Source organism: Canis lupus, chromosome X, assembly GCF_003254725.2.
Source record: "Canis lupus dingo isolate Sandy chromosome X, ASM325472v2, whole genome shotgun sequence".
In the NCBI taxonomy this organism is placed as follows: domain Eukaryota; kingdom Metazoa; phylum Chordata; class Mammalia; order Carnivora; family Canidae; genus Canis; species Canis lupus.
Window position 1 is genome coordinate 103,735,462 of NC_064281.1, and position 13,224 is coordinate 103,748,685.

The 13,224-nt window shown below is 38.6% G+C and overlaps 1 protein-coding gene across 11 annotated transcripts in view; it reads right to left on the reverse strand.

Moving 5' to 3' along the window:
* MBNL3 (muscleblind like splicing regulator 3) overlaps positions 1–13,224 on the reverse strand; it is a 113,424-nt gene that overhangs the window by 9,073 nt on the left and 91,127 nt on the right. For 7 of the 11 annotated variants that reach the window (XM_035711629.2, XM_025431238.3, XM_025431239.3 and 4 more), the window contains 6 exons: positions 9,380–9,571; positions 8,029–8,265; positions 5,422–5,572; positions 3,659–3,694; positions 1,073–1,167; positions 16–89 (listed from right to left, as the gene is read on the reverse strand). In XM_035711629.2, coding sequence (XP_035567522.1) covers positions 33–89; positions 1,073–1,167; positions 3,659–3,694; positions 5,422–5,572; positions 8,029–8,265; positions 9,380–9,571 — 768 coding nt within the window. In that variant the 3' untranslated portion in view covers positions 16–32. The remainder of the gene's footprint in view (positions 1–15; positions 90–1,072; positions 1,168–3,658; positions 3,695–5,421; positions 5,573–8,028; positions 8,266–9,379; positions 9,572–13,224) is intronic. The other 4 variants (XM_025431242.3, XM_025431241.3, XM_035711630.2 and 1 more) reach the window with 4 other exon arrangements.

The following is a 13,224-nucleotide window of genomic DNA, read 5'->3' on the forward strand; positions in this document are numbered from 1 at the left end:
CTTAAAGAAACTTACTGTTCTACTGGTAACTTCTACATCTGTGAAACAAACATGCTGCTATTCAGTTCATCTACTGATAATGGGGTTATCTATAGTAGTAAAAAAGATTTTAGATTAAAATAGTTTCTTGAGAGAATCCCATTTATTTTGTTCACTGTTTGGACATGGTAATTAAAAATCATAATCAATTTCACAGAAAAATTTAGACTTATTGACCATATCCACTAATAGTTAATTTTGCAAAGCACAGATTAGAATGTGGCTTATTCCCCCAGTGGATTAATGCTCTACGTGCTGTGTGGTTATCATGGTAATTGAAGCAGCTGTGGAATGTGTAGTCTTGAAGCATGGTTACCACCTTAATAAGGCAAAACAGCCTTCACATTACATGATGATTATTTTATGTATCTCATTACAATTTTGAGACTCTCTCCCAATTTAAAATTTGTCTTTGGACTCTGCCTGTAAATACCTTAAAGCAAATGAAAATCACAATAACACAGGCACATCTAATGTCAGTGTGAGATCTCTGATGTCACCGATGAGTGTCACCGAGTGTCAGAGTGTCAGTGTGACATCTTTGATGTCATCACAGGGTAATGATAAGGGTATCTGTGTGCTGGAAAGAAGTGTGTTATCTGGCTTTCTTTCCAGCAGATCTGAAGGTAAAAGGTGATGATTGTACCAAGTGCAAGTTAAAATGGAATAACCAAAAAAAAAGGGGGTAGTAAAATAAAATAAATTCTTCTCTTGACCAATGAGGAAGCATTTAAGGAGTATTTAGTATATGTGTTTGAGGATTGGTTTGACAGTGACAATTGTGAATATGACATATGAAGAGCAACTTCTGGTAACTGATTAAAAATGAGAAAACTGCTGATTCACCTCAGGATGGGTGGCAGATACACCCCTCTAGAGTATACACAAGACCAAAAATTCTAAATGTAACGACTTCTTAGGAAACAAACAGGAATAGGGATCAATGTCTCTTGCCAATCCCAAAAGCATATACTGTGCCTTACCAACACACGGTAGTTATCTAGGTCTGAACAGGTAAAATAAATGGCCAAACCTGATTGCCTGTAGCTGTTGCAGCGAAGGGAACGCTGGTAGCAGGTGGTGTTGCTGCAGACACAGTGGTAGGAGTTGCGCCGTGCATCATGGGCACTTTCAGTAGGAAACCATGGGAGCAACACATGGGAGGGTGGAGAATTTACACAACCATGACATAAACGATGGGATGGGGCGTGGTAGGTATCACAGCAACAAGCCATGTGACATCATCGTGATGGACACACCAAGGTGCAACATGCAATCACAGTCAGTGCAAAGCAACACAGCGTGGAAGGGGGAAAAATTTAAAAAGAGAAAGGGGAAAGCCAATTATAGTTACCATTAAGGAAAATGGAATCATTCTCAACAGTTAGTTGTTTATCAGAATCCCATTATATAGTTGAGTTAAAAGGCCAAATTTTCGGAAGGGGTTATGATGAGCACATATGACAAAATCTGATTTTACCAAGGCTGGCTATAGGAACACCTTGCTGAGCAGACAAGTGACTGGGTTGCACATTTGAAATGTAGGTAGGGAAGTGTGAATTGGTGTTTGGCTTCAGTAACCTAAGAGACTTGAGCATGGTCACTATATTGTCAGATACCAAGAGACAGCTACAGGTATACTTACCTGATCTACATGCAAAAAAAAAATTGGCAGTTTGATTGGTGGGTATATGATGGGGAAGCAGATATGAAGAATACAGTGGAGTATGTATGGAGGTTTTTAAGTATGTCTCTGGCAAATCCCTTGGAAATCTAGGCTATTCATCAAACACACACATGGCAGCACTTCCTACTAAAAATCTGACAAAATCTTGTCTTCATTGCAATTAATAAAGTGATGGCAGTATGACTAGCAGCTATAATGCCTGTTTCAGGATGTTTTCTTTTGCTCTTTCTAGTTTCTACCTCATTTTAAAAGCTTTTTGGATGCTTTTCTCATTTCTAGCTCATTTTGGAAAGCAAATTAAGGAATTAATGTGTGAATGGTACTGTGTGAATGGTGAGCATGCATATGTAATAATTTATGTCTATATCCACTGAATTCAGATTTTATTTTCTTTTTTTTTTTTTGAATTCAGATTTTCTGAAAGTCTACAGAGAAAGCAAATGGCCTGGAGAGAGAAAAATCAATATACACAATGTTACAGAAATCACAAATGTGCCCCAAATGGTGATTAACAGAAATCCCATAGTGATCTCTTATGTGTCCAGTTACACATTACTTATAGACATCCATTATCAGATCACATGCCGATTCTAAAAACACTCTTGTTTTCCCTTTAGACCACAGCAACTATGCAGGAAGCAGTGCCACGGAAGCATGCAGTTTGCATTCCTACACAGAGCTGTTAGGTGAAAAGACAGGGGAGGAGAGTCACAAAATGCGAAGACAGAGATACATTTCACCAACTTGCAGAAGTCTATTCTAATCATATGCATATGATGCTCCTGTTAGGATCAGGTGGAAATGTTTTTACTTCCTACAGGGGACAGCCAATCCCTCAATAGCAGAGGCCTCCCCTCATAGCCAGGGTTCACCCCCTGCCTCTGTCTTTGACCGCTACTACTATGTGGTTGTTATTCTGACCTTCTGTTTTATCTCAATAAACCTGTTTGGCCCTTTTGGGATCTACATCTACTCTGGTCAACCAACAGGATGGAGGCTAAGCTGTGGTCAACTTCCAAAAATGATGAAAAGCACTGGACTGATAGGACACGGGTAGGGGTGGGTATGGTGGGGTAACTCCTCCATCTATCAAACAGAGCTACTTTCCTCTGGTCTGTGCCCATGGACTGTAGGAGCCAAGAACTCCTACAATGAAAACAAGACTCTTTCTTGTCTTCTTCAGTAGTAGTAACAGAAAAATGGTCTTGAGATGGCTACCAGATTGTATTGGTGACTAATTGAAGGATCTGTGTGTAAGTGATCATGAATAATTACATACTTCCAAAGAGTCATTTTGAAATCATTCTGTTGTGCCTGGGTTCCACGCACATGACACTGCATCCTAGAACGCCACAGAATTCATCACATAACACTACAGAATGCCCTAGCTTTGCATAACTCCTCCTTTGTCAACATGTGAGTATTGAATGATTTAGATCTTCTAGATAACTTTGGAGGGGGGAAAGCTTGGTGATACTTTAAAATACGAAAAGTGCAGAATTCTCTTATTTTCTTCTTATTTGGGATGAAGTACCCTAACCTGCTCACACTTTACAATGCAACTGGTTTTCTATATCATCTGTATGTATAAATTATTCCAATCATGACATATTTGCATTATAATTGTAGGAAGAGGGGAAGGTCTGGTAGCCATAGTGGTGAAACCGGAGGAAAAAAAAAGCTTCTTGAAACTTTTGTCATAAATATGCTCAGCCTTCCATTTGGCAATGGTAGACCCCCAATAACATTTTCCAAGCTTCTTTACCTGCTGTTTTCTCTCCTCATCATGCCCCGACTCTTTCCAAATGCCCCCTCCTCCCAAGCTGGTGGCCCATGAGCCACATCACCCAGTCACTCATCTCTTTCACAGTCTTAACAGAGAAATACTTTTTTCAGATTAGAAAAAGGTGAGAATGTTCATACAAAACCTACCAACACTTGAAGCGGGTGCCATGCACAGTATTGGCCCTGTACACCATGCAGAAAAGCGTGAAAAGTAAAGGAGAGAGATTTCATTATTAATTCTTTACGGAGAGAAATAATTTTTAACTAGAAAGATATTCTTTGCATATTAATTAACGAGCACATGCAAATCCAGTAAACTCCATGCTTACAATTACAGCTTAGTTTCAAGCTCCCCAACCCAGGTAATCAAAGTAATTCTTGGACTCTTAGGTATAAAAATGACCATAATTTTTCTTTAAAGGAATTACCTCACTTAAATTGCAATTTTATTTTGGTCACATTATCACAGCCTCCTCCACATCACGACCATGAACTTTGCTAGGCACAAAGGGCAAATAGGCTTTCCATCAAGAGGGGGTGCTAAGCCTGACAGGTTTTAATTTTGCTGTTAATTAAGGGGAAACGAATGCTTCTGACATTTGGCTCCTAAATCTAGACTTTAAATTAGCCATCTCCAGCAAAAGAAGTCTAAAAATTTTAAAATTGTGTTTTTTAAATAAAGAACTACTGTGGTTAGTTAACTAAAGACTGGCTTTTTATGGCTTTCTAAATTAATTAGCTAATCAATTTATCCATTAACCACTGGGTGTTTTCAAGTATAGGTATACAATACCATGTGTTCGCTATGTTTATGTAATTAATAAGGCTTTCTAAACTAATTTGAAAGCATGTCAGTTTCATTTAATAATGGCTTCCAAACTGGGGCATTTATGACTCTGGTAAAAAAAAAATCTGTTCACTCAGTGGTTAGTATTTTCAATTTATTCCTAAGAGACTCTATGCTCATTCTTAAAGTATTGAACCACAGGAAGAAAAGTATTTCCCCTCATATATGATATTTATTTGAGCAGAATTTTCTATTCAATTTGGTACAAAACTGTTATGCTATTACATTTGAATGTTGAAGGTAACAAAATATCCTGATAGTATCAGGAAAATATGATAAACTGCTGTATTTTAAATATTAATTGGTATTTAAGAGTTAAAGGCTAAAAGTATGTGATATATATATGTGTGTGTGATATGTACGTATATATATACATACATACATATATATATATCACAAACACATAAACTATACTGTCTTATAACCACTATAAGTTCAAGGGTAGTTTTATTATAACTGTCTTTGGCATATTGAAGATATATAAATTACATGTTTTTACAATGCTGAAGCTAGGAAACATTTTTTTGAGGGGTAACCAGTGTCTTTTATTTATTTATTTTAAAGATTTTACTCATTTATTCATGAGAGACACAGAGAAAGAGAGAGGCAGAGACACAGGCAGAGGGAGAAGCAGGCTCCATGCAGGGAGCCAGACGTGTGACTTGATCTCGGGTCTCCAGGATCATGCCCTGGACCGAAGGCGGCACCAAACCGCTGAGCCACCCGGGCTGCCCTAACCAGTGTCTTTTAAGGGGATACCTAAGAGTCAAGGAATTAGTTTGAGACTGAACCAAGTGAAACATTCATCAGAAGCAAAAGCTGAGAAATGCTTTTAAGAAAAATGTTGACAGATTTTCCTAGTTTGATTTCAAATCATTACTTTTGAGGAACCATAGAAAAATTTGGTTCTATGGATGAGCAGATCAAGTACAACTGCCTTGTTGTATTTCCCACCCAAACACCTGTTGACAGTTCTCCCATAAAAACTCTTGGGCAGCTCGTGTGCCCTATGTATACATGCACAACATGGCTAAACTGACAGTGCCCAGAGCCCTGTACTCACCTGTAGGGATAAATGCCGGCTGTGGGAGCTGCAGGTTAGCCAGAGCCTGCTGGCAGTGGAAAACATTGGGGTTAAAGACAGGGGTGGCACCATTGGTCTTTTCAAGTGCTGATCTCTTTGGTATCAGTTGAAGCGTACCAGGCTGCAGGGCCTGTGAGGGAGGGATGGATTAATAAATAGTACCAGAGAAAGGAAAAACAGGTACTCAAAGCAAGCAAGCAGCAGTTAGATAACGTGTGGCCCTAGAAACCTCTGCAAGGGTATCCTATCCACTGAGCAATTTGCTAGGTGAGTACTCAGTCCAAAACGGGAAATAAACACACAAGGGGAAAAAAAACCCATGATTTTTCAACTTCACTCATTTAGGCAAATAAAAAAGTACCTCATCATTTGAGCCAAGATGTGACCTGAAGCTTAACAGCAAATAATCACTTAAAATTCACATCTCAGAGATGTTCACCCATGAATCTATTACAATGAGATGAGCAGAAGCAACAGATACATCAAGAAAGAGATTTTTGCTAGTTAAAATTCCAACATAGATCTAGGAGGTCAATGGTATATAGGTGATAAAACAGATGTCGAGGGGTCAGAGTCTGATACTGTGGCCCCATAAAACAAAATCCAATTTATAGAAGGACTTCAAGTCTAAATCCTAGAACTGTGCTTCTCCCAACTACCATGTAAGGGAAAAGCAAATAAATTATTTTCTTCCCCACTACCTGCCTCACCCAGATAACATAGACAGCAAAATATGTGCAATTCTCATTTGTAGATGCTTGCTGTGCATTTCGGGATGTACCACTGGTTTCATTAAGTCCTTGTCAAGTTTAATTCTAAAATGCATTAGAATCTAAAATCCTTCTTTCATGTCTACACTTCTTTCAAAATCCCACTGTGCTTATTATACCCAGTCAAATTTGCTCCTGGGTCAGATTCACTGGAGAAGTTTGACATGACTTGTATTTTTCTGTCAGAAAATTACACGTGACTTAAAAAACATGCCCCAGCGACAAGAATTAGGTATGCTCCAAATTCCTAAGGAGACAGGAACACTTGTGTTGAGTGACTAGCATTCCATATGCCAAAAAGGGGGCAAGCCATGACCTCCTTTTGCCTATGGATAACAAAGTCTAAACCTATCTCTATATTCCTTTGGGAACTAAATATTTACCCTTCACCTCTTTTGCTTTTATTTTTTTTCTCTTTTGCTTTTAAATGCAGGGATGAAGTCAACCTGAGCTAGGCACATGAACATGAAGAAAGCAGAAAAAAAACCCCAATATTTTACCAAGCATTTCAACTCTTGAATCTTTAAAAATACAGAAAGCTTACATTTCTTCAGGGAGCCTTCTTTATTTGATCTTACCTCAAACCAATTCTGGTAGACCGATCTTGCCTTCCCCCTAAGATTCTGCTCTGATCAGTTACTCAGAAAGGAATTTTATATGATATTCATAAATACTCAATGAAGGTAATAGTTAACTCTATATGGAAATTTGGGGCTGACTTAAATGTAGCCTACCAAACACAGCTGAATCATGAAAACAGACACATACATATGAAGGCCCCATGCCCGAGCATGGAAGAGGTGCACAATGGCATAAGCAAACCATTCCTTGTACACCCCAAACACATGAGAACCTTTCCTTTTAGAGGGCCTACTGTTTTCCTCTTCTTTATTATAGGCTTACACTGCTTCTAAACAATATGTCACCAACAGCAGTAAAATCAAAGAATTGAAGATCTAAAATCTGCACTGAACATTTTGGATACCTTGTTATTTTCATGGCTTAAAATCCCTTCATTCAGTATAATTTAAGACAAAAACCACTTGGTGAAGTCTTTTTAGAACTCATCAACAGGGATGCCTGGGTGTCTCAGTGGTTGAGCGTCTGCCTTCGGCTCGGGTCATGATCCTGGGTCCTGGGATCGAGTCCTGCATTGGGCTCCCCACGGGGAACCTCCTTCTCCCTCTGCCTATGTCTCTGGCTCTCTCTCTTTGTCTCTCATGAATAAATAAATAAAATCTTAAAAAAAAAACCCAAACCAAAACCACTCAAAAATAGTTTCCTGTTTATTTATTTATTTATTTATTGATTGATTGATTGATTTATTTTTTCTGTTTATTTATTTTTTTAAAAAAAGATTTTATTTATTTATGAGAAACTCAGAGAGAGACAGAGAGAGGCAGAGATACAGGCAGAGGGAGAAGCAGGCTCCATGCAGGGAGCCTGATGTGGGACTCAATCCCAGGACTCCAGGATCATGCCCTGGGCCGAAGGCAAGCGCTAAACCACTAAGCAACCCAGGAATCCCCTAGTTTCCTGTTTAAATGACATAGTTTACCCTCTCTCTAAAGATGGGGGCAAAAGCACAGTCAATTAAAAGCCTTAGTAAAGCTTTGAAACAATGAAACAATTATCTTTAGAACATTTTAGAGAATGAAGCAGAATAAATAGGTGCTCTCTTTTCCAGCTTATAACCCTGGCTATTTATCTTAAGATTCATTCATGACTATCTAAGATTATGGTTACAAGTATTAGACAAGTTGAGGAATATACTATTATTTACCCAAACAGTTCACAACTCCAGGCCCCTTCTTACCATTGTGGTGGCAGCTGAGTGGTTCATCTGGTGATGAGCTGCCCTGAGTTTGGCTTGCAAATGGGCAGGAGGATGAAAGTACTTGCATTTCTCCCGGGAGCATCGCCCTTTGATGTAATCCATGCAGATCGTCACAGTATTATCACTTGCCTCAATCATAGAAACATCCGTAGGGTGAGCATAGCGACAGTCATTTTCACCACGGGTACAGTTTCCACGCTGGAATTCTCGGCAAACCTTATATTAAAAAAACAAAAACAAAAACAAAACAAAACCCCAAAATACACATCACATTGATGCCTGGAAGGTGATTAGTTTTTACTTATTTTGCCAGTAAATCCAAGAGTAATAGTTTACATGATTTTGTCATCTATTTAGGAAAAATCTATAAAGCTGAGGGATAATGTAATGCCATATTCACCGTGAGATGTAAACATAGACATTTCCAGTCCTAGAAAAAAATTCCCCACTGTCTCTGAAGGAAAGTTGTCTGTTGTCCTTATGTTGAAATTAAAGCGCTTAAAAGTATTGTTGCAAACCACTTCATCATCTTCCAGTTAATTCACAGCCTGAAGTGTGATTAGCCAAATTTGCAAGAGGGGGTTGTTTTGCTAAAGTCCAAGATGAGTCTCCCATCATACAGCAACGCAGTTTTCCCCCAGCAAAATCGTGGATCATGACTGAGCTACATGTACAATCAGATTCTATTATGACACACTGCCAGGCATTGTAAGTCAGCCAATGGCACTGACTCTATGAAATGGACTAGTTATTTATTTCAACATATGAAGAATGACAAGGGAAGACTGAAGAACTTCTGTGAGTCAAAGCACTGTGTGAAGTTTCTTTTACATTGCCTTTTTGTAGGCAGTGGGCATATTTATTATCTACTCCATCATTCTTAAGATGGAGAAAAAGGCTTAGACACTATGATAGTCATTTAACATTCTGCATTCATAGAGTTAGATTAGTCTACTTCTCCTCTCAGTCTGATCATTCTAGTAAGTAGAGACTCATTAGCAATACAGTTAATTGCAATCTGTAAAGTGGGAGCCTGGGCAAAAGGAGCCTTCCCACCAGGTTTCCTGCACCATAGCAAAGGGGATGCATAGTGTGTGGCTGCGCACAGTAAGACACTGTCTGATCTGTTGTACAACTGAATCAATGCACTTCATAGTAGGGTACAGCTGCAGTAGTAAACCATTTACCATTTTCCTGACATTACACTTCATAGGCTAGAAACCCAGGTGCACTTATTTAAAGCATTCAAAACACTGGGCTCTGAGAAAGTTGCTTTATGCATGAGACTAATATCTACCCTATAGATATTTATATATTTCTACACCAATACCTCCAGTTTATCCGAACGCATCATCTTGGGACCAGGAGCTCCTGGCAATGCAAGAGGTGGGTTTCCAGAAATCAGAACTGGTCCATTTGGTAAGAGTTCAGCAGGAACCAGGCCCATCCCAGGATGAGGTAAGTAGGGATTGAAAGCCATGGCAGGATTAGCTGCAAGTGACGGATTCATAGGAAAAGAAGTCTATATGTTTAAAAGAGAAAAAAAGTATTAGAGGTAAATAGATTCTACTATTACACAAGGACAGTCTTTCAGAAAGCGTCAGTCATATCCAAATTTACCACTATTTCTTTTTGAGTCTCATATTAATTACAACATAAGGAGTTACTTTAAACCAACAAATCTTGTTGAGTAGCAAATTCATTGGGAAACTGATAAAACCAGCCACATAATTTTAAGTCATGAATTGGCCAAATGAAGTCTCATTGATGAAATCTCTTTGAAATGTGTTTTCTCTCACACTTCCATTTTTTAAAAGATTTTATTTATTCATGATAGTCATAGAAAGAGAGAGAGAGAGAGAGAGAGAGAGAGAGACAGGCAGAGGGAGAAGCAGGCTCCATGCCGGGAGCCCGACACGGGACTTGATCCCGGGACTCTAGGATCACGCCCTGGGCCAAAGGCAGGCGCTGAACCACTGAGCCACCCAGGGATCCCCACGCACTTCCGTTCTTAACCTAAAAACCATACCACCGATAGAGGCAATGTGCCCTGCAGACCAATTTCAGGTTCTCCTGAAAGCCCCTTCATTCCACCTTCCTTCTTTGGCATCAGCACTGCCAAGCTCTAAGCCTGCCAATCCTACCAAAGTTCCCACCAACCCTATGGATAACGGACTTCTCCTCTGGGCCCACAATCAATTATGGAAGACAGCAAGGAGTGTGGAAGAAAGGGGTAGATTAAAGAAAAGTGAGAGTTCTAACTTCTTGCTGTCCACCTAAAATGAGATTGGTATGGTCATTTTATTTTTTAATTTTTTTAATTTTTTAAAAGATTTTATTTATTTATTCATGAGAGACACAGACAGAGAGAGAGAGGTAGAGACATAGGCAGAGGGAGAAACAGGCTCCATGCAGGAAGCCTGAAGCGGAACTTGATCCCGGGTCTCCAGGATCACACCACGGGCTGGAGGCAGCACTAAACCGTTGAGCCACCTAGTCTGCCCTCATTTTTTTTTTTTTAATTAGGGATTCTATTTCACAAACAAATCTGACTGGTCCAGCCTTGTCTTTACATAGGGGGCCAGAAGATATCCACAGTTCAAAAAGGGGTCCTATAAAAGTACTCCAAGGATCTCTGTTAGGCAAGAAGAAATGAGATGACAAGACTTTATTTAATGGCTATCAACCAGACAGAGCACAACTTGTAAAGAAAAGCATTAACAATGCAAATGGATCCCACGGTTTCTTCTGTCTTGTGAAAAGTCCTAATCTCAAGAAGCTTGATATATGTATTGCCTTCATTGTCTGTAGCCATGTAATTGGTCACTTTATGCACTATTTTCCAGGTTGTTCCTAAGTGGGCATCATCTTTTCTTCTCAATGTGATTCTAATTTCTTCAATAGTTCTCATCTCCACTATTGTATCTCATTCTTAGCAAATGACTGATAGAATCCAAAATAAGGTTTAAAAATAAATTAAAGTATTTAATGAGTTAATGACAAACCAGGGTTAAATGCAGTACATTTCTAGCAGGGACTCTAGGAGGTAGTTAGCGCACTGGTGTGCACCTGGTGGGGTGTCACCGTGTGTTACGAATGGCATGTATTCTTGTCTTCTTTTTTTTGTGTGTGAATTTATTTATTTTAATTTTTTAATTTATATTTTTTTGTATTTTTTTATTGGAATTCGATTTGCCAACATATAGTATAACACCCAGTACTCTCTATTTTTTTCACTGAAGAATGGATCTTCTGCTCTGTCAAGATGTGCCTGAACTTTCTGCTAAATCACATGAATAGGAACAGCTTAAAATACAGGTAGAATGGGAGGCTGTGGAGTATGAAGTGAGGGGCAATATATATTCACCAACCCACCCCTTAGTCACCAACCCACCCCTTAGTCTGATTTGAAATCTTCACCTGCACAGCCTCCTCCACAAAGCTCAACCCAGGGCCCTGAGATCTTGATCTGAGCTGAAATCAAGCATCGGATGCTTAACCAACTTAGCCACCCAGGCACCGCCAAAACTACTTAATTAAGTGAAAGACTTGTAGGTGAGTGGGTTTTCCATATTAAATATCATTAGTCATTAATACATACTGATCAATTAATAATATTGAAGCCTAATATCTGAGTAAGCGATGTTTCCTATTTTTTGATAGCTCTGAACTTCTGTATTTTTTTCCTTCCTTTTTCAGGGAAATTTTCCTGGTTAACTTCCACTTCCTTTGGAATATATTGTAACCTTTTTAGGTTTGTTATATGCTTTAAGTGTGTGAAAAGAAGTCGTAAATTACTTAGAAGTCTATATCTATATAAAAAGTGCAAGGGGCTTGCTGAAAATGTTTGGACTTTTTTGAGGTTGCACCACAAACTATATGGTGCTATCTTCAGGTTTTAAAATGAGTATTAAAACTTTTATAACCATTTCCTCCTTGATTATAAACTTCATTCTGTAACACTGTTTATTGAGAAGAAGCAAGTTTTTCTGTTCACAACCCTCAGGCATAGGCAGGAACTCCTGATCTCCTTATTTACTTTCTTTTTTTTTTTTAAAGATTTCATTTATTTATTTGAAAGAAAGAGAGAGAGCGCAAGTGGGGTGGGGGTGGGGCACAGAGGGAGAAGCAGACTCTTCCTTGAGCAAGGAGCCCAAGTAGGGCTGGGATCATCACCTGAGCCAAAGGCAGACTCTTAACTGACTGAGCCACCTGGGTGCCCCTGGATTACCCACTGTCTAAGAGCTTACGTTCTAGGGTAAGGGTTGGCAAACTCCAGCCCCTGAGCCAAATCTGGCCTGCCTGATCCAGATGCCTGGCCAGATGGTGAGAATGGTTTCTACATTTTTAAGTGGTTGGAAAAAAGTAAAAGATGAATATTTCATTACACATGAAAAGCATATGAAATTCATATTTCAGCATCCCTAAATAAATTCTACTGTGTTCATTAGGAGACCTGTATTAACAAAAAGTCGTAGATAGGCTTCTTGTCCCACGAAGTCTAAAATATTTACTATTTTGTCATTTACAGAAACAATTGCTGACCCTCATTCTAGAGGATTCCAAAAAAGTAAAGCACACCATCAATTTCTGGAGTAAAGCGCTAATTCTATATGTATATGTATATAAATCTAATGCTTGTGACAAGATTCTGCAAGTTGAAAAAGTTTGGCTTTAGAAACCAATACTATAGTGTTCACTAAAATATTTTTTAATCGGTACTAAAATTAGGATTCTAAAAAATAAAATAAAACAAAATTAGGATTCTATTTACTTAAACAACAATAATCACTCAGTGACTAAGAATGGGAAGACAGAAGGAGTCTTGTAAAGGTAAAATTTTAGGAGCCACTACATATTGGGTCTTAAAGGATTCTGAAACATCTTTGAATCATAATTCAATTCAATAAAAAAAATGCCTGAAATAAATATCTCTGGTTTACACATACATTTTAGGAATGTCAACTTATTATTTAAAATGGGTTATCCCTCAAACTAGTATAAAGAAATAGAAGTGAAATGATATTCCAGAGCAATCTTTGTGACTTCCCAACAGCTTACATCTATATGTACTTCAGTAATATCCAAGATCAGTTACAGTTACTGTTGGATGAATGAAAAATACTTTAAGTCACTTAGGTTAATCCTGGCCTGAAGTCAACATAATTGAGGCCT